At 42.5% G+C, this 21,126-nt stretch overlaps 1 protein-coding gene across 4 annotated transcripts in view; it reads right to left on the bottom strand.

Annotated features, from left to right (window-relative positions):
• Positions 1-21,126, bottom strand: part of PHACTR2 (phosphatase and actin regulator 2) — a 92,167-nt gene that overhangs the window by 54,843 nt on the left and 16,198 nt on the right. The window contains exons 1-2 of one of the 4 annotated variants that reach the window (XM_079970963.1): positions 16,388-16,415; positions 12,783-12,866 (exon numbers count right to left, since the gene is read on the bottom strand). In XM_079970963.1, the coding sequence (XP_079827089.1) occupies positions 12,783-12,866; positions 16,388-16,400 (97 nt within the window). In that variant the 5' untranslated portion in view covers positions 16,401-16,415. Of the gene's footprint in view, positions 1-1,359; positions 1,581-12,782; positions 12,867-16,387; positions 16,416-21,126 lie in introns of those variants that run through there. The other 3 variants (XM_079970962.1, XM_079970964.1, XM_079970965.1) reach the window with 3 other exon arrangements.

The following is a 21,126-nucleotide window of genomic DNA, read 5'->3' on the forward strand; positions in this document are numbered from 1 at the left end:
TGAATTAGGGCCAATGCAGGGACAGTATGCAAGAGAGATGGGAAATCCCATACGCAGAACACACACAAAATGCAGACATGCCATCCAAATTTTGTGTGCACATTGTTCAAAACTCAGTGTACCTACATTAATGGTAATATGTGAAGTGTTTAGCGGCTCTGAATCATGCAGTTATCTGGATTGTGGCAGCATTTGTATTCTGTGGAAAGCAGTAAGATGAGCACACACATTCAAACTTAAACAACTGGGGTAGTTCTTATATGGCACTGCAATTTTAAAAGACATTTTAAACATTTGTGGTATCAATTTAGATTGTATGTGCAATCTTCTTTTATCTTAGCAGGCACTAGCTGATACATTGTTAAATTAATGGAACTCTTTTGTGTGCTGACATTTCAAAATTTCAGATACGGAACAGTATTTCAGATTACTGAACAGCAATTTTAATGATCCCTGTTTCCCCATTTTCCTATTAGAATATCAGCTCCAACGTCTGAATTTTTTTTTTGGGGGGGGTGTTAAAACAAAATTTTACATAGATTACCATTGTTAAGGCTTTTTTAAAAAATCAGAACACTGTTGACATTTTAACACATACACATACCCCTTCTCTGAAACTATGTTAGCTTTATTTCTAAGTTTTAATAACTAGAAATACAACCGTGCAAAAGGGAAGGGGACAGGAATGTGCAAAAAAGCAGATGTGTAGCCACCGAGCCTACACTAACAGTGCAAACGCATGATAGGAAACCACGCTTGTGGTAACAAAATAAAGCTTGTAAAAGGAGAAGCTGGGCGTAGACTGTTATGACCTACGTGCTGCGAATCTCAGCAACAAAAAGCAGTTGTTTTCTTACTTCTTGTTGTTGTTTTTAAAATCAGGAATCGAAAGAATCAGAACTATGCGTTTCACGGAAAGCTTTAACCCTCCCCAAAAGTTGTTGTTTTTAATTTTTTTATTACTTTTATTATTATTATTAAAAGAGGCAATTCAAAATGACATGAAGCCAAGCCAAGCCGTTCCTTTCAAGGGGAGGAGCAGGGAAAGAAAGAAAGAAAGAAAGAAAGAAAGAAAGAAAGAAAGAAAGAAAGAAAGAAAGCTGCTCCTTTAAGAGAAACTCTTGCTAGACCCCCGCCCCCCAAAGAGGCTGTATTCTACTTTTCCTTGGATCAAGAAACCTGTATAGTACAGTTGGGAAGGTCTGCTTCTCGCGCAACAGCATCTGAAAGCAACACTTGGTTGACATTAATGCTGGTGTAGACTCTCTCCCGGCTGCGAAGGAAACACGATCAATCCTGCGGGGTGGGGAGGCAGAGTCGTCCTGCCTGCGTGCGCGCCGCTTCCCCCGCTGCACTCACCGCTTGCGTGCTCGGAGAGAGTGGAGACTGACGTCTGGCCCATGTCTTGGTCCCGGCAGAGGGCCGAGGGTCCTACAATCAGGCCGCTCTCTCGGTCCTTCGGTAAGGTCTCCTCTCCCACGGAAGCTCCCGAGGGCTCATGGCACCTTCTCCCGGCGCTGGCTCGCTGCAATTAGCAGCCTCCTCCTTGCAACTTCTGCTGCCTCCCCTTGCGCGCGAGTTGCTAAGCCCTCCTCCTGCTCCTCCCTCCGCCTGTTGCTGCTGCTGCCGCCGCCCAGCTCAGCCTGCTCCTGCTCAGCCGAATGCCTGTCATTCCTCTATGCAGATTAACTCGGGCCAGAGGGAGCGAGCCCCAAGCTGGTACAGCCACGCCAGGCTCCCTCGCCCAGATCATCCGGCGCCACAACAGTTGCAGTGTGTGGCTTTAAGCTGCTCGCACAAAGAACTCGGTGTTAAACGACCCTGTAGGGCTCGGTTGACAAAAAAAGGAAAGTACTTAGTCGTGGCATTTAAGTTTGCAAAAAGGTCTTGTTTTCCCCAAAGGGGCTTATCCCTGCTCAGTTTCCCGACCTTAGAGGGCCGCTTTCATACGTTTCTGCTGGCGCTAACTGCTGCTATAGGTTAGATAATTTCCTCTAGAGAGGTAGATATCCTAGCCTCTTGCAGCAAAAGGAAAGAGTCCTTTGGGCCTTAAATACTAAAGGATTTGCAGTGCCACAAAAAAAGTGTTTTTAGACCTTTGGACTAATTTACAGTTCCGTCAATAAAGCATTGCGCTTTCGAATAATGGATAAAAATCTGAGCAAGTGTCTGGGACCTGAACTGCACCATGCATCAGCTCCTGTAGGGAACTGATATGGGACTGAAACACAAAGGGATTCCAGCATTAGGATTAAAAAAAGAGAGAGAGAACAGGTACTCATGTCTTCACCTGGTGAGTCACAACACTTCCTTGCATACAAAAGTTCAAACTGCATTGCTCAGGAAAATGCATCTTACACATTTCCGCACCTGCTTTGCTAATCTGGTGCTGGACAGCAGGCAAAATCTAAAATTAATTCCATAAGCTGTTTCATACCCTCTCTAGAAAAATCCGATTGTAACTTTGAATTGGATTTTGTACCTTAATCTAGTGGCAAATAATTACTTCTGTATCTTGCATAACTTTGTTCTGTGCTTCATTTCCTATTGTCTGGTGGTCAGGTGTCTTGGGAACAAAGGAAGCATCTTTTCATAGTTCCCAGTGCAAATTGTTTCCAGTACAGCTTGTAACAGGATATATACTGCACAATTATATACAAATGACTTCAATGGGTCTTATTCCCAGCTAAGTGGATAAAGAGTGTAGCCATAGATTTTCTCTGCTTAATAAAAAGAACGTTTATATTAAGAACAAGTGCCTCTGTCCTTTAAAATTATGCTCATTTTCTTCTTGGTTAAAATATGGAAAGTAAACAAAACAAGTTTCACCAGCTATTTAAAAGGGGTTATTTAATATAAATGTTATTTCACATGACGTAAAACCACTTCTGGAAATCTAACAGAATAAAGTGCAAGTTAAGCACTCATTTCCATGTTCTTTTCTCCCAGGGGGCAAAAACTGTTTCACACTGAGCTGCCAAGCAGAGTAGCAGGCCATCACCTGGCCAGAGCCTCCCACCTCCAATCTGCTCAGCCATTCACAAAAAATATGGTTGCATGCACCCCAGTCTCCCAAGTGGCAAGAGACTCCAGGGGTTTCAGTTTCCTTGGAAAAAAGAAACACCATGATGCAGCTGTAGCATCACAGCCTGATGCCTTCATCTGCCCCAGCTGCAACAAACATATCTCTCCTGTCTCTGTCTCTACAGCAATAGCAGAAGCTGTAACCCATGCGTAGGCAAACTAAGGCCCAGGGGGTGGATCCGGCCTTCTAAATCCAGCCCACGGACGGTCCGGGAATCAGCATGTTTTTCCATGAGTAGAATGTGTCCTTTTATTTAAAATGCATCCCTGGGTTATTTGTGCGGCATAGGAATTCATTCTTTTTTTTTCCTTTCCAAAATATAGTCTGGCTCCCCACAAGGTCTGAGGGACAGTGGACCAGCCCCCTGCTGAAAAAGTTTGCTGACCCCTGCTGTAACCTTCCAACAGTTTCACTCCCCCAAAGGCACAGTCCTCCATTGTCTCCAGAGACAAACGTATGCCAACAAATCCTCACTGGGTGGTGGAAAAGACCCCATCCATATGTCTCTATGACATATTTATCAATTGTATTGATAAATATGTAAACTACCCTCACAATTTTAAATTGGTATGAAAGTGTTTAAAATCTTTTAAATTAATAAAAATAAATTTAATTATTTTTAAAGCAAAAGAAAAATGTAGACAGCTGAAGGGCAAGTCAAGTAACTGATCCAGCACTCACTATGCAGGTATGCACATCTGTCATTTCAGTTGTGAAACAAGAGGAAGCCAGGCTCACATTTTATCAGGTTAGGAATTCTTTACAAGAAGAAGAAGAAGAAGAAGAGTTTGGATTTGATATCCCGCCTTTCACTCCCTTTAAGGAGTCTCAAAGCGGCTAACATTCTCCTTTCCCTTCCTCCCCCACAACAAACACTCTGTGAGGTGAGTGGGGCTGAGAGACTTCACAGAAGTGTGACTGGCCCAAGGTCACCCAGCAGCTGCATGTGGAGGAGCGGAGACACGAACCTGGTTCCCCAGATTACGAGACTACCGCTCTTAACCACTACACCACACTGGCTCTGTTTTCACATTATATTCATCTTCAAGCTTAGATGTCCAAGGAGCAGGTCCTGTATGTCTTGAAGGCCTCCCTCCCTCTTAATTGGTCTAGAGAAGCATTTTGTCATGAAAACAGATTAGGTTGCAAACAGCAAATAGTTTGGCATGGGAAAAAGAATTCTTATAAGACATTATGGGCAAGTTGGTATAAGTCTATGAAAGCTACTTTTCAAAAAAAAGGCTACTAATTTCTTGCACAGTGGCACCAACATCCATATAAACTATATGCTTTTCTATAACATACTTACATTATGTTGGCTATTAATAAGATAATAATGTCCATAGCAGCAAAAATATGTTAAAAAAATTAAAAAGTGTAAGGAACAGGGAGTATATACTCCAAAAGAAGTGTAAATAAAAAATTACTTGTGCTTCTGAATATGAATAAAATTATTTGCAGGTCAAAACAGCATATATCATATTAGTCAGTGACTCAACCTAAGAATTTTAGAAAAGATTTCTGATAAATATGCCAAGACTGTTCAGCGGCTGCTTCTATTAAATACCTTGATGTACAGTCATACCTCAGGTTACAGACGCTTCAGATTGTGTTTTTTCGGGTTACGGACCGCCGAAACCCGGAAGTACCGGAACAGGTTACCGTACTTCCGGTTTTCGGCAGTCGTGCATGTGCAGAAGCACTAAATCATGCTTTGTGCATGCACAGAAGCGCCAAATTGCAACCCGCGCAGACGCGCCACTGTGGGTTGCGAACGCTGCGGGTTGCAAACGCTGCGGGTTGTGAATGTGAATCCTGCATGGGTCACATTTGCAACCCAAGCGTCCATTGTATTAGGTTCTTATTGTGTACCACCAACAGGGTTCATTTTTTGTCTGGATTGTGATAAGAAATAAAAAAGTTACCTAAGAAGAATAGCAATGCTAAAATATAACACTGGGGGCAAGTAAACGAGTTCATAATGTCACTCTCAGGACACTGGAATACACTGGAGAACACACACACAAAAATTACATAAGGACTATGTCACACCACACAGCAAAATAAATATTGAATATTACCAGTAGGGTTTGTTGAAAGTTCCTTCTTGTATACTTATTAAAGTAAGGAAAACAAAATATACAACAATACAATTATTTAAAGGTGAGTTTTGGTAAGCAATCCAGAGTGACAACATTTATACCAACTAGCTTATGTAAAAGAAATGTAAATGGAACACAGGAAGCTGCGTATACTGAGTCAGACCATTGGTCCATCAAGCTCAGTAATGTCTACACTGACTGGCAGTAGCTCTCCAGAATTTGAGGACATCCAGCAGGAACTTAGGGACGCAGGTGGCGCTGTGAGTTAAACCGCAGAGCCTAGGACTTGCCAATCAGAAGGTTGGGGGTTCAAATCCCCGTGACGGGGTGAACTCCCATTGCTCGGTCCCTGCTCCTGCCAACCTAGCAGTTCGAAAGCATGTCAAAGTGCTAGTAGATAAATAGGAACCGCTCCGGCGGGAAGGTAAACGGTGTTTCCGTGCGCTGCTCTGGTTCGCCAGAAGCGGCTTCGTCATGCTGGCCACATGACCCAGAAGCTGTACGCTGGCTCCCTTGGCCAATAAAGCGAGATGAGCGCCGCAACCCTAGAGTTGGTCACAACTGGACCTAATGGTCAGGGGTCCCTTTACTAGCAGGAACTTGCATTACCATAATTCCTTTTGAAACTGAACTTTCCATGCACTAGGTATCAGTGTTGTGATTTTCATCTCTTTTCCCCTTACATTTTTAATAGCTATATTGCTTGCTTTCTGTTATATGGTGTCTACAGTAAATGATCCTATCTAGTTATTTTTTATTTTATTAAGGAAAAAACCTGTATGTTACTTAATTGTATGTAAAACCTCTAAGCGGTTTGTTCATCTATTCTGCTTTGTTAAACCATCAGTATCCAGCCATTTTAACTCTGCTGACAAAAGCCAGGTTATATGTTTCATTTTTTAAAAAAAAAATCCTTCCTGACCTTAAATCAAGACTTTGGAGTATAATTGGTGCTTGGTATCATACGCTAAAGAACAAAATGCCAGATGTAATTTTTAAAGTTCCTGTTTTATATCATTTTATGTCACAGTTGAGTGCAGTATAAACACAATGGTGGCCTGCATTCCATAAATATTTGTTCTTGCTACCAGACAGATTTTGTATTGTTTCTCCAGTGATATTTATTTAGAACTGCTTGTGTGAGAGAGACATATAGATCTATGGAACCACGTAAAGCCATTATTTCTGAATAAAAATAGTTTTGTGGTCACGATGCAGGTGTAGCAAACAGGTCTGTGATTGGCGTTCATTCCAGAATATTGGCCATCAGCAAAATGCCAACATTTTAATGCTTTACTATTTGGTCACAATTCTGTAGCAAATTCCCAAAGTCAAACATGATATTCTTATTAACCGTGACATTCACTCCATGGCAATTATGAAATGCTCACAGCAACAAGGAAGGGTGGCTCTGATTTATAAAGCAAAACAAAACTTTAAACTATATTTATATGTTCAGCCAGTGATTGGGGTGTATGGGGTGTTAGGAGAGGGATAGTAGCTATGGTGGGCAGTGGCGTAGCGTGGGGGGTGCAAGGGGGGCCGGCCACACCGGGCGCAACATCTGGGGGTTAGGGTTAGGGGGCGCAAATCCACGGGTTAGGTGGCGCAAATCCATGGGTTAGGGGGCGCAAATTACTTGCCTTGCCCCTGGTGCTGACAACCCACGCTACGCCACTGATGGTGGGGTACATGTCGTGCTCCTTCTGGGATATTTTGCCCACCTTTGCTCCCCACCCTGCACTCATGTCATGGACTGGCTGGATGCAAAGGAGGGGGCACCAACTGGATAACCCCCATGGGACCCCCCAGGGGAAGAAGGCTCAGAACCAGGGGGCTGGTGTTGGGACAACGATGAGTGGTCAGAGGGAGGAGAAGGAGAAGAATGGGAGGAGTGTCAGAAGCTGAAGGGGCAAGAGAGTTTAGTAAGGAGAAAGAGGCTAGGGCAGAAAGTAGTCCAGGCTCAGAGCCAGAAGAGGAGGCTGGAGAGGAAGGGGCCCAGCACTGAAGGTTTGCTCTGGAGGGTTAGGGGACACTGGGAGCAATGTGAGGAGCTGCAAAAATGGCCTCCCACTGTATCAAAAGCTTTCTGTGGATGGAAAGAGTTTGTAGAAGGGTCAGTCATGATCCAAACCGATACCACTTAAACCAGTGATGCCAAAATACACCCACCAAGAGGGCACTACTTTGTTTATTTTTAAATGGGACTGGCTCCTGGGTTGCTGAGGAGGATAGCAGGAAGGGTCTTCTTCCACTGCTGCATTTTGAACCTCTAACTTCGGGGGGGGGGGGAGGAATTTTCACAAACTATAGCCACAATAAGCCATCTACTCCCTCCTCTTCCCGCTTCCTTTTTGTTTTATGTTTTAAATTAGATTGGGAACCTGCAGGGAGAGAAACAAAGTAATCTAGGAGCACCCGGTAATTTTATGTGCTTTTATTAATATCACGTGATGAGGTGCCGTAGCCTTGTCTGTGTTACGGAACCAGCCAAACAGGAACCAAGACAGCAATGAAAAACATAATATACTAAAGAGGCCAAATAAGAACTAGTCATGTTAGAGATGGAATGGGGGAGCTGTATTCCAATTCCCATCAACCCCAGCCAACATGGTCAATAGTCTGGGATGGTGAGGATTGAAGCCCAAAGGTATCTGGAGACCCATAGCCCCTGTAGGCAACTCCTGAAATCACAGGGTTGAAAGGGAAAACATCTGATATGTTTGGGAAGAGATTCCCTAGCTAGTGTTGCATACCCTATTTGCTGTAGTAGCGCACACCACTCCTTGTGCTAATATCACTACTGTAGCTTAGCAGCATTGGACTTCTAGAAATATAACATGGGATCAAAGCAGGACCTGATTATTTTCAGTTACTTTGAACCTTTGTTATAGGCAGATACTGATATTTAAAAATAAAAAAAGTCTTGCAAATATGTTCACATGGACATCACCAGAACTTATTAAGCAAAATAATAGCGCATCCAGAAATGATAAAGAATTGCTGCTTGGAACATGGCAATAGCCCTTTAAAAACCATTCCATCCAGGAAGGCCGATGTTTGAATTTCTAATGCACAACATGGTGTCTTTATTTCATTTCTTTCAGCATCTACAGGTCCTATTGAACTCAATGCATTTATACAAGTACCACCATCACTTTACTGCCTATAAAATGCAAAAATGAGGCAAAACCCTAAGGCTGAAAACGAGATAATGATAATCTAGTCCACCCAGCTGCTCTAAAGTGGAATCCTCCCCAAAGCAACAAACATCTGCTCTAGACATTAACACCCATCATCTAGGTTATCACATGCTGTGAACAGATGATAGTCACAAGGTGCTCTACCCTACAGATACCTGTAAAATACAGTGAGTGGTCTAGAATACATTATATCCACACTAACCTCAACTTGCTTCTTTCCAAGAAGATGAGCAGCTGGGTTTTAAAGAAGAGTATTGGAAAACACATTTAGGTTAGGAACATTAAGTGCATAGTGAAGCACAGACAGTGCGTAATGCTTACTGAAAGCCAGCTTAGTTTTTGACCTGTGATATTTAATGTTCAATAAAATGCGGTGGGCAGCAATGTATTGTGTTTCTCCTCTGAAAACATGCCTCACTTTTGTGAAATGCCGCCTCTGCACTCAATATTTTAGGTTCCTTTCTATTTTATTGTGCCTCCAACCAGATTAAGGACTGCTGCTGTTATGCCTGTGTATGTGGATAAAGCACTACAGGATGAAATGCTAATGATGATGTTAAAGAACTTTTATTTTATGAAAAAGCAATAGGATTTGTAAAACTGAACTGCATAATTGCTAATACAGCCATAAGGTTCAACAGCTTAGAAATGTGGTATTTTGTAAAAGGCAAAAGATTTATACGATCTGAAGAGATACCAGAGTATGATGAAATTATACAATTGAATATAAATATAGATGGGAAACGGCTATGTATTGTGAGTACTTATCTACTTTTAAGGGTTTTCACTTATGATCTTTTTCTTTTGCTTCTTTATTCTTTCTTTGTTCTTTTGTTCTTTTTTCTGATGTCTTATCTTTCATTTCACTGCTTTATTGTGAATGGCATTTTATGGAGGTATGGATGGCTGTGAATATGAGACGAGACAAAATATTCTCTCTTTTTTTTCCTTGGCTGGATGTATTTTCTTTTTCTTTTGTACTTTCTTTTGTTGTGAATATGTATGTTTTCTAATTTGTACTTAATAAAAATATTAATAAAAAAGGTGGTATTTTGGGTATTCAGGAGGTAGGAAGAAGCATAGTTAACCCTCTCCCACAAGATATAGTAATGGCCACCTGTCAGAGCTGCCTCTAGGTCCCAGCTCACAGAGGACCAATGCTAGGCTGTCGTTATGTACAAAAGTCTTTATTGAGGTTCAGTTTCCATTTCAAAGCCGCAGCGCGCAGCTCTACGTCTTAAAGCCTAGACCGGCGAAGTACCGTCTGAGTCTCCTCCCCTATGACACCAGTTTAAGATCCTAGCCCTGCTCCACCTTTTACGCTGCTCTCTCCTCCTCTGGGTCCTCCTGCCCGCTGGGGCATTGCCCTTTCTGGACTCTTCTGACGCTGAGTCGCTTAGCTCCTCCCCCTCCCTCCGGCAGGCTTTAGGACCCGGTTCCCAATCCTCATTCTCTGCTGTCCCGTGCTCCTGTACATTTGAACTTGCCTCTCGCGCCAACCCAGTGACCTTCCTCCTGACCGTTACACTACTTCTGTCACTGCTTCCCTCTTCCGGCATACTGGCCGGATCTGACCTCCCCTCCGTTGTCTGACTCTCCGATGGAGGTGTGGTCAGCCCTGCCTTATCTTCTCTCCCTGGTGGGGAATGCACTGGCCCCGATCCTTGGGACTCTTCCCCCTCACTCTGGTGGGGAAGCTGGTCCTGATTTCCAACTACTGCTCTGGGAGTCCCTGCTGCCCCCTTGCTCCTGGGGCGTTCCCCTTGGGAACCCCCTACCCCTGGCCACTGGCGCCCCCTTCTGTGAATCTTCCGATTTGCTGGAGAGGCTCATGGAATCCCTCGGTCCACTGTCCTCTTCTCCTACGCTCCCCTCGGATTCTTCCCCTTCGCTCTCCATCTCCTCTCTTCCCTGTGCCTCTGCTCCTGAACCCCTGACACCACCAAAATGGATGGCTTTAAAAGAGCTTAGACAAACTCATTGAGAATATGGTTATTAATGGCTACTATCGATGACAACTAGGTTCCACTGTTGTAGACAGCATGCCACTGAATACTAGTGGGACCATAACTGGACCAGTGCTATTGTACTCATGTTTTGCTTGCAGGCTTCCCATAGGCATCTGGTTGGCCACTGTGAGAACAGGATCCTGGGCTAGATGGGCCTTTGGCCTGATCCAGCAAGCCTGTTCTTATGTTCATTCAGTGGCCGCCAACTGTTGTGCTGCCCTCTTCAGATCAGCAGAACAGTACCACTTCAGTATCACTGGTAAAGAAAAATCATTTTATATGTGTTGTATATGTGATATAACACTGCGACACCAGATGGTGCTGTGGGGTCCCATCTTTCCCTACCGGGTTTCCCTATATGAGTTTACAAGGGGTTTAACTGAATCGCTTCTTTGACGTGTATCGATCCAGCCCGTGTCTCCTACAATCTTAAGTACTTTAAATCCTTTCAGCAGAAACTGACATATTCATAGAATCACAAAATTGTACAAAAGGGACCACGAGGGTCATTTAGTCCAACCCCCTGCAACGCAGGAATCTCAACTAAAGCATCCTCTGCTTAAAAACCTCTGCTTAAAAACCTCCAAGGAAGGAGAGTCCACCACCTTCTGAGGGAGTCCCTTCCAGTGTCAAACAACTCTTGGCACCAGAATGTTCTTCCTGATGTTTAGTCAGAATCGCCTTTCTTGTAACTTGAAGCAATTGGTTCAGGTCCTACTCTCCAGAGCAGGAGAAAACAAGCTTGCCCCTCCAAAGATGGGCCCACTATTCAAGGGTCTCTAAATACTAGCCAAAAGAATTGTGAAATGTCAGCTGGTCTCCACAAAAGAAACTAAACTGTCCTGACATATTTTTGTGCATTAAAATTGGCAGCACACTTCATTCTTACACTCAAAAGTACTTGGCTGCTGCCAGTTTTATTCTAGAGAAAGTGTACCTCGGGCAACAAAACACTGTATTAAAGGCAATAAAGGTCTGGCTCAGTCCTAGCCAGTGTGGGCAAATCCTGGAACATTTTAAAGAGTATCAGAAGGCAATATTAGGGGGGGGGAACCAAAACTCCTGCAGGTAAGCAGACAGGCTCTACAGCTTTACAAGATCATGCCACTATCTTTTAAAACAACAACAACAACCACCCTCTAGCTTTATCTGCACATTGCTCTTGAAAAGACAGTGAACACTACTATAAACCTTTCAGTACAGTATTTAATGAATATTTCATTATTATTCCAGTAAAGCCTTTTAGAAGAACATACAACACAATTACATACAATTGCTCCCTAACCACAAGAGAAAGAGCATTTTCTGGCTAGGACATAGACATGAAGCAAACCATTTGCAGCTCAACTTACAGATGGAGTGAGTCAAAATAGTAAAAATGTGCACATAATATTTCATTTGGGACTTCTGGGCAACCTGAACAGTGAATTCTGCACAGTGGGTTGAGACTCACCTGTGGCTCTTTGGGAGCAGGAGCTGCATAGGTAGCTCACTAGGTACCAGTAAGCGGGGATAAGACAATGTCAGAAAAAGGTAATGGAGGGAAAGAGGATTCCAGATCAGAAGTTGGATTGGCTGGGAGATCCCATGCAGAAGCAGAGTTCCATCTCTGGGTTTTCATGGCAAAGCAGTTTGGGAACTGTTATGTCCAGTAAATTACAAAAGATACATTTTAGGTTAAAACTGGAGGTTGAATTCTGCTTACCAATTATCCTTCAGCTGATTCATGGTCTGATTCGAGGACAATTTTGATAACAAAAGCCTGACTCACCAATGCTGATATACCTAAATTGCTATTTCTAGCACTAAATAGCCAGAGCCAGCTGCTGTGTGCAGGACTGTCTAGTTCTATGCCAAAAATAGTAGCTATTCAGAAAGATATGTCAGGTATGTAGCCAGACTGATTTTTTTTCTCTCTCTATGGTTTACAGTTTAGTTGGAAAAACAACTAAAGTGTGTGTTAACCTGACAACTCAGAACAGAGTTTCCAAAACATTACTGTGCAGACATTGGGAAGGTGATTTGTTACAGAAGGCCTATATTTTATCTTATTTATTGAATTGATATCCCACCTTCCTCCCAAATGGTGCTTTTTCTTGCTTACATGCATATGTTAGTTCGTTTGATCACCACACACACACACACACACACACACATTATATATATTTGGAGGAATAGAAGGACTGAGATAGATGTGAAGGCTCACAGTGCAAGGGGAAAATGACAAGGTAAACTGAACCTGGTTGTTAGGTTGTGTGGCAGATTAGGTGCCTAGCCAGCCTGGAAAGAATGAGGAGATTGACAGAATGATTCCTCAGGGCAGGGAAGCTGCGGGAAATGCCACATTGTCACCCTTCTTCCTGTAATGTGCAGATTCACTTACCTCTTGTGATATTGTCACATTGTGTGCTCTCTCGTTCCCTCTGCCAGCAGCTGCAAATGGCATGGAGCAGGGGCAGTGATATGCCTGCAAGCGAAACTACACGTTACAGGGAGAGATGGAAGCATGTGAAACAGGGATGCCATTTTCAGCAGCCACCCCACATCTGCCATGATGCACTGAGCAAGACTGCAGGAGTCATTTTCATACTGTTAGACCACACTGTCTGTATTTCCATCTCAGTTAGCTCCAACTTCATTTCACACCTGTTAATGCTTATCTCTTGCTTTGTCCTGTGATGAAACCTGTACATGTGGATGTGCTGCAATGTTTTCCATGAGAATATTTATAATTATTTTCTTTTTAATTGTTTGGTTACAAGAATAAATTTGTCACCCAGTTTGTTTGCTAATTGTTGTTACCTATGCAGGCTGTAGAACAGATATATTTGGTCCTCCAAAAGCAGTGACGTTATATTACTGCAAATGAAAAATATAGCTCTGCAACGTCACCATTGGGTGTGTGGGTGGCAGGCTCCGAAAGCTGCAGCACAATATTTTCACCATTACTTTAGCACTCCCTTATTTTTATATGGCATTTCATCCCTGTGCCACTGATGCTATAAAAGCACTGATGCTATAGAATTTCTATCTCACAGGAGTGACCCAGTTCACACATAACACTAAGCCATGGTTTGGTTTAGTGTTACATGGCTTAGTGTTACATGCAAACAAGGCCAGTGTGTGGCTAACTGATGAGTCCAGCCCAAATAACATTTAAATGCCAAAGTACTTTATTCTGGGTACTAAATATCACTCTTCAATTTAAAAGCACAGATGAACTTTGATGGGTGTTACAATGTGTGGTGGTCCACAGGACCAGGCAATGATCCAACAATGGGCCTGGTCACAGATGCCGATTTTCTCATTAACTGGCTTCTTGTTTTAGTCTAAATTGGATATAGTCAGAATGGTGTGAATTAAGGAGTACTAAACTAATGTATGGAAGTGAGAGCTGGACCATAAAGAAGGCTGATCGCCGAAAAATTGATGCTTTTGAATTATGGTGCTGGAGGAGACTCTTGAGAGTCCCATGGACTGCAAGAAGATCAAACCTCTCCATTCTGAAGGAAATCAGCCCTGAGTGCTCACTGGAAGGACAGATCGTGAAGCTGAGAGTCCAATACTTTGGCCACCTCATGAGAAGAGAAGACTCCCTGGAAAAGACCCTGATGTTGGGAAAGATTGAGGGCACAAGAAGAAGGGGACGACAGAGGGCGAGATGGTTGGATAGTGTTCTCGAAGCTACCAGCATGAGTTTGACCAAACTGCGGGAGGCAGTGGAAGACAGGAGTGCCTGGTGTGCTCTGGTCCATGGGGTCATGAAGAATTGGACACGACTAAACGACTAAACAACAACAACAACAACAAACAACTGAAACATGTGTTACATGTCAACCAAGGCAGGAAGTACTAGAAGTCGCTGCAAGAGTCTGTCAACTGAGGCAGGCTCATAACACTGGAGAGCTTCTGAATCCTAATCCTCAATTGACCACTGTTTAGTATAACAAAAGCAGCCAGCTGGGGCAATGGGTGATTCAAACAAATATAACATACTGGAAGAATTACCTGGATCAAAAGAATGGGCACATTTCACCAACAAACCTCATTTAGTACCAAGATCTCTACCAGACATAATGAAGAAGAGTTCTCCAACAAAAGGAAGCTGGTTTGGTTTGTCCTTTGTAGGCAATAACCCGTATTGTAATTTCAAAGAAAAATATATTATAGGCTTTCTTAGCTTCTTTCTTTTCCTTGGTAAACAAATTCCTAGTTCACCATCCTGATACGCTGTTTCAAAACACAAGGGACAACTTAAGAAAGCAACAATTGATGTTGCTATCAGATGCTTGGAGCATTTCAATACTAGTTAATTAAAGCAAGCCAGACAGCAATATCCTTGTGAAATAGAAAAAGAAATGATGTCCCTAAACCAAACAAGGATAATTTAGGACCTAAAGCTATCCTCAGAGAAAGAATAAGAACAACTAAGAAGAATTGGTTTCTATGGTTTTCAAACATCAGCTTCTGTCCTTCCTCCGCCCCCTCCCCCCCCCCCCCACAAAAAATAGTTTGAGTCATATTTATTTTTAGTCTCATAAATGCTCATATAGCTACACTGTATGGAGTGGACATTGCCATATAGTTTAGGATTAAAGTGACATCTTTTGACAGGGTTTCAAGAATCTGTAGTAGTGAGATAATTTTTTTAACTAGGAGAAATGGGCAATTCTGCCTGTTTCATTTGCTTGCCTACGCTGAGGTATGTCTGACATGAAACCGGAATTTTTCCTAGTCATGGAATATTAGTCATGTCATTGTATTAAATTCCTGCATCTTAATGGACCTCAGTTATGTCAGCTGGCTTGTTCCACAGACCTAACAAGTTTGTTTTAAAGTTTGTGCTAGTATGAGAGGTTCCCTCGCTCTGTTGATAAAATATAAATGAAACCATAATTATGGTCTTAACTGCAGCTCTATTGAAAGTGTGTGCGTGCAGTGCAATAGGAACAGAATTTAAATCCAAAGTCCTGAACACACTTACTAGAGAGTAAGGGCCATTGAATAAAGAGGAACTTACCGGTACTTCAGATTGAACATGTGTAGGATTGAGCTGTAAGCTTGCAAGCCTAAGCATGTCTACTTCATTTAATTGGGTTTACACTCAGGTAAGTAGGGTTGGGATTGTAGCCTCAGAAAGGAAAATAAATATAACACGGGTGCACCAGATCTGCATAGCTCAAATGGGCAATCATAGCTTTGTACTCAACAAATTGCCTGGTACGTGTATGTCACCAGGAATTCTGCACAGGTGAATAAATGGGCTGGTTCCCACTCTGGCTAGCATGCAAACCAAGAAGGATGACCTAGAAGGGACATATCTCTTTTGCTTAGTGGATTAAAAAAAAAAAAGTTTGCCAAGAGGCTAGCAAACATATTGAAAACAATACAAGAACCATCTACAAGAACTACAAGAACTACTTAGAAATTTAAATGGAAGTAGGCTGCTTCCCAGCCTTTTCAATTCTCATTTTGAACTTCCCCTTCAACTCCTTAGATGTGCTATTTTAACACAAAACCACATGTTCTAAAGTCAAGCCATCAAAAAGAGATTAAAGTGCACATTATTCCTAAATTAGAACAACAGCTATATATTTAAAATTGAATAACCATGTGTTTATATTGAATAACAAACACAGTGTTTCTCTTTTTAGAGTGAATGTATATTCAAGTTATTCCCGCCGCTAAAAGGTGTTTGATAATTACATGAATTCTATTCTGCCTCCCCTCCCTACCCCTGCCATCCTAAGTACACTTACTATTCAACTCAGTGGGATTTACTTCTGAGTAAACATGGGGCTGCATATTGCATATTACCAGGTCTGTGACCCTCAGCCTCATAAGAAGGGGGAAAGGGTTTAAAAGGTGAATTTAAAGAATACCAGCATTGCAGGCACAAAAAGCAAGCATCTGACAGCAGCACACAGAGAAGACACAAATTAATACTGTAGTTCAGCCAAGCATTAATGTCTGATTAGTTTCACTTACCAGTAGTATCCATTTCTTCTTTCTTCGCAAAGCCAGAAAAACAGCTAAGGCTCATCTCCTCCCCCCACCCCTCTCTCTAACAAAGCGTCCTGCCCATCTCTGATTATTAGCCCTTGCTGGCAGCCAGTGCTTGCACTGACTACTGCAGACATCACCACGGAAATTTATATCTCTAAGGATGACAAAACAGCCATTAGCTCCATTACAAGCAGATTATGCAAGCCTATCAAAGATACAGCGAACTTTGCCAAGGTATTCACTTTGGGGAAAGGAGTGGGGAGGACTCAAATCCAGCACAACTACACAAGATTCCTCCCCCCCCCCCAAAAAAAACCCCAACTTAATAGTATTGCCTATACAGTTCTGAGAGAGTTTTAACTTACTTTCCTAAAACAGCAGTGATGAAAAAAGACAAATTCTATGCTAGGGATAATTAGGAAAAGAATTTGAAAAGTCAGTATCATTAAGCTTTTTATATGCATTTATGACCTTGCCACTTTTTAATTGACATGCATAGCTACAATGCTCATGTTAATTTTCAGTGCGCATGTTTGCATGTACAAGTTTATTGCTTAGGCTTAAGAGTCATGTTCCATACCATTCAGAAGCCTACAGGAAGTGACAGAAAATCATCAGAACTGGAAATTTAACGGCATAGATGCAGAATAGTAGCCTCCCCCCCCCCCCGCCAAGCTTCACACTTGTTCTTCATCAACATGAAGGCTGGTTTACGCATTCTACTATTGTGGCGATATAGTGGTTGCTAACCTATTTCTGTTCTTCCTATGCACACAGTCGTTTGTTAGATTTAAATGAACAATGCATGAAAAATCCTTTTACAATGGTACCTCTGGTTAAGAACTTAATTCGTTCCGGAGGTCCGTTCTTAACCTGAAACCATTCTTAACCTGAAGCACCACTTTAGCTAATGGGGCCTCCCGCTGCCACCACACGATTTCTGTTCTCATCCCGAGGTACCACTTCTGGGTTAGCGGCGTCTGTAACCTGAAGCGCTTGTAACCCAAGGTACCACTGTATTTTATTTGCTCCCTAGAGCACCCTTGCAGTTATTAAAACTACTGATAACAAAGACTAAACTCTGGTCTTCCTCCTTTAAATATATTCTGCAACCTCATCTCTCATAAGTATTCCAACCAGGCACACTCATTGTACCAATTACTATCAAACAGGGTGGCCCATCCTGTTTCATCTCCCCCTGCCACTGCCACCCTGCCTCCCCCCAAAGCCTTGCTTACTAGGGTCATGCAGCAGCTTCTAGGTTCCAGCAGCGCCCCCCCCCATGGGAGAAGTGGCAGCGATTTCACTTCTCCAGTGGGGCAGGAGGAGGCCCTCAGTGGATAGGAGAGAAGCAGTGGCAAGATCTTGCACAGAGCCCCATGACATTTTGCAATATTTCATGCGGCGTTCACAAGATCTCGCCAGAATATGCCACTGCTCTCCTCACTTCTGCAGTGGTGGCAGGTGGGGCACCTGCGGCAGTGGCACCCCATTGTGGCTCTGCTGTCTTGCCTCATGGGGAGGCTGGCCATGCTATTAAAGCACCATTCTCTATCTCCAGCTTTGGATTCTGGATAGTTGGGGAGTTCAGCAGGCAGTGTACAACCCATGTCCCCAGGATACTTTGATACTAGGGAATGAACAGTCTTTGAATTAGTCTTGAATTCTACAGCAGAAAGAAGCTCACTGAGAATGATGCTTTATTGTAAGTCTGTTGGGGTCCAAAACCCACGTTACCAAGAAGCTTGGCTCACCTGGAACTTTGCACATGCCCTGAGTCTGTCTGTGTGATCTGGCTTTGCTCTGAGCCATGATGGTTGACTATCATTGCGGTGGGCACAGAAAGCCGTAGGGTGTGTGTCAGAGATAATCCCAGCACATGTCAGGCACAAGCAGGAGGATGCACCATGAACTAATTAATTTCAGAATGTGACCAGCACTTTTTATTAATTCCCATTGGGAGTAATGGACTTTATCCAGAAAACATACCCCACCACTGGACATTGGTTATATTGCTTGCAAGTACAGCTGGCTGGACCACCACATTTTAGCTTATTTACTTTCTCTTTCCAATTTTATAAGTAAATGTGCTTGTTGGAAAACCATGCAATGTTTCTAGCAAATTAATTAAATTAATGTATTCTCAGCTGCTGCCAAAAGAGAACACGAGCACCTGCAAGGTTTGCTCTCTTGCTCCTATTCTGAAATTTGATTTCTGTTTGCAGTGCAGATATTCTTTAATTTTTAGCATTATGTATCTTCTGACTATGCCATTTCCAATGTCACTTTTAATGAGAGCTGCCAATTCTAGCAGTTACACTGAAGTCAGAACTTTACAGCATCAGGTTTCCGTCTTCACTGCCGCAATGCAATAAGAACAGCTAAACAAGTTTTTCCTGACTGAGAAATGTTATCGGTCAGAATATAAACTTGAGAGCAATGCCTTATTTATCATAGTTTGAGAGCACAGTTTTGGGAAGAGACTACTGTCGCCATTTTAGCTCCTTTTCCTATCCTACAGAAAGAAAATGGTATCTAAAAATAGGTAAGAGAAGAAGCTGCGTCTAGGAGATCATTTTTACAAAATTTTAAAATAGCAGTGGCATCTGATGCTATAACATATAGGAAGGATGTATCATTACAGTAATGATAGTTGTTGTTGGTGTAAGCAATGCAAGAATGAAGATGGCACATACTGTATATGGCTGAAGATTGGAAATGGCTGAAGATCAAAATATTTTGAAAAAGCATAACATACCCCATTAGTTTAAGTTATCCAATATACCATTCCACCAGATCCCTTAGTTATTTGGGGGTGGCAACGGTGTGTGTGTGTGTGTGGATATATGGAAGAGAAAGGAAAGCCTGATGACAGAAAGCCTGATGTCTGGAATAAATTGACTGAAGCCAAGTTTCCAATTGCAAAGAAGTGACGGGACTTGAAAGTCTTGGAAGGTAGCAGAAATGTTGAAATTAATAGAATATATCGGGGCGGGAGGGGGGGGGAGAAACAACATACAGTAGATTGGAGGTGCAGAAGGCCTCTTCCACATGTAGATGGTCTTTTTCTGACTTAGTGCAGGAAGAGGACCCTTCCAACTCTACAATTCTATGACTCTATGACTAAAATCCAGATATGTACCTCTGTTTCCACAAAGCATTGCACCCCTCTTGCACAATGCCACGTGTCCTCATCTAGAACCAGCACAGCAGTTTCCCAGAATTTCTCCCAACAGCACACCTCTGAATCCAGCCCAGCACTGTTTCACAACTCACTAGTTCCTTTTATTATTATTTTTAAAGAAAAATATAGACATAATTTAAAATAATATTGATAGATTGTGGAGGTTTCTAATTATTTAGTTCAAGCTGACTGATAGTTAAATGTTATTTGTATTACGCAAAGTGAACTTGTAGATACAATGTGCCATTACAGTTGTATGACTTTATGCTATTATATACTTAACTGGTCTTTCAAAATGGCGCAGACTAATTAATTTCATGATTATCCTTAAGGCAAACAGCCTTCAGGCAAAATCCAACAAAAAATCATGATTTAGGAGGCTCTGCTTTCTTCTTTTGCCTTATTTGGCAGATGGGTGGTGGTGCATATCCACTAATAAAAAAGCCTTTCTTTCTTGAATGAATGATGAGTCCAGAAGCACATACATCTTCAGTAGTATGAGAGAATGCCAAGAAATGATTAAGCAGGGATTGGGATTTCTTTCAGGTTCTCTCCAGCTCCTCCACTTACCCAGAGCCAAACTCCTTAAACTTGTCAGTCTTTAATACATCTGGTGAGAAACATCCTGCAGAATGCCAGATATTTACTTACAGCTCAATATTATGCATGTAAGTCCTGTAAAGTTCAATGGAATTTTCTAGGGAGTAAATGAACAGAGGAATGCAGTGTTGCAGCACATCCCTACATATTTACCTGGTATTAAGTCTCACGTCATTCAGTGGAGCTTACTCCCAGATAAATATGTATAGGATTTTAGTTTCATTCATTGCAGTTCTGAAGTTAAGTCCACTGTTGTGGCTGTGTTCATGGATTCAATCAGAACAGATTCAGTCTCTAGGGCAGTATTTCCCATCCCTGACTCCCCCCCACCCCCGCCTGACCATTTGAAGACTGTTTAGAGTCTTAATGGGTGACTTAATTGTTTTTCTGCCTGTTGTAGCAATTGAAATGCGCTGTGCTAGATGCTGTTTGCCTATTCATTGAATTTAAAAAACTGTGGCCCACCCGAATGAAGCTGGTGGTCCACGGTCCACAGTTTGGGAACCCCTGCTCTCGGGATTTGATATTGTGGGAGAGAGAATAAGGTATAGTGGTTAAATGTTAAAAATGTTGCTGTAGGCATTGCCAGCTAGATTGAATGCTAATATTAAATCCTAATAAACCCTAAGTGTGTGTCAGTACCCAAAAAGACACATGGATCCCGGTCATGTCATAGTAATGCCAGAAAAAGGACACGATTGTATACCTTCCAAGTACCCCATTTTAAGCAGGACGTTCACAGTTCCTTTGAAGGTTATGCCTTTGTCTCAGGGCACCCTAATTTTGCACAGCATGCAGACAAGGGACACGGAAGAGCTCCTGCTGTGGCAGTGGGATTGGGAAGGAGACACGAGAGCTCCTTCCCTACCCCACCAACATGGCACCCTTCTTTTCTACGACAACTTTCAGCCCCTGGGAGGGAGAGGAAGAGGCCCAA

The sequence above is a fragment of the Podarcis cretensis genome (genome assembly GCF_951804945.1).
Source record: "Podarcis cretensis genome assembly, chromosome: 3".
Taxonomy (NCBI): Eukaryota; Metazoa; Chordata; class Lepidosauria; order Squamata; family Lacertidae; genus Podarcis; species Podarcis cretensis.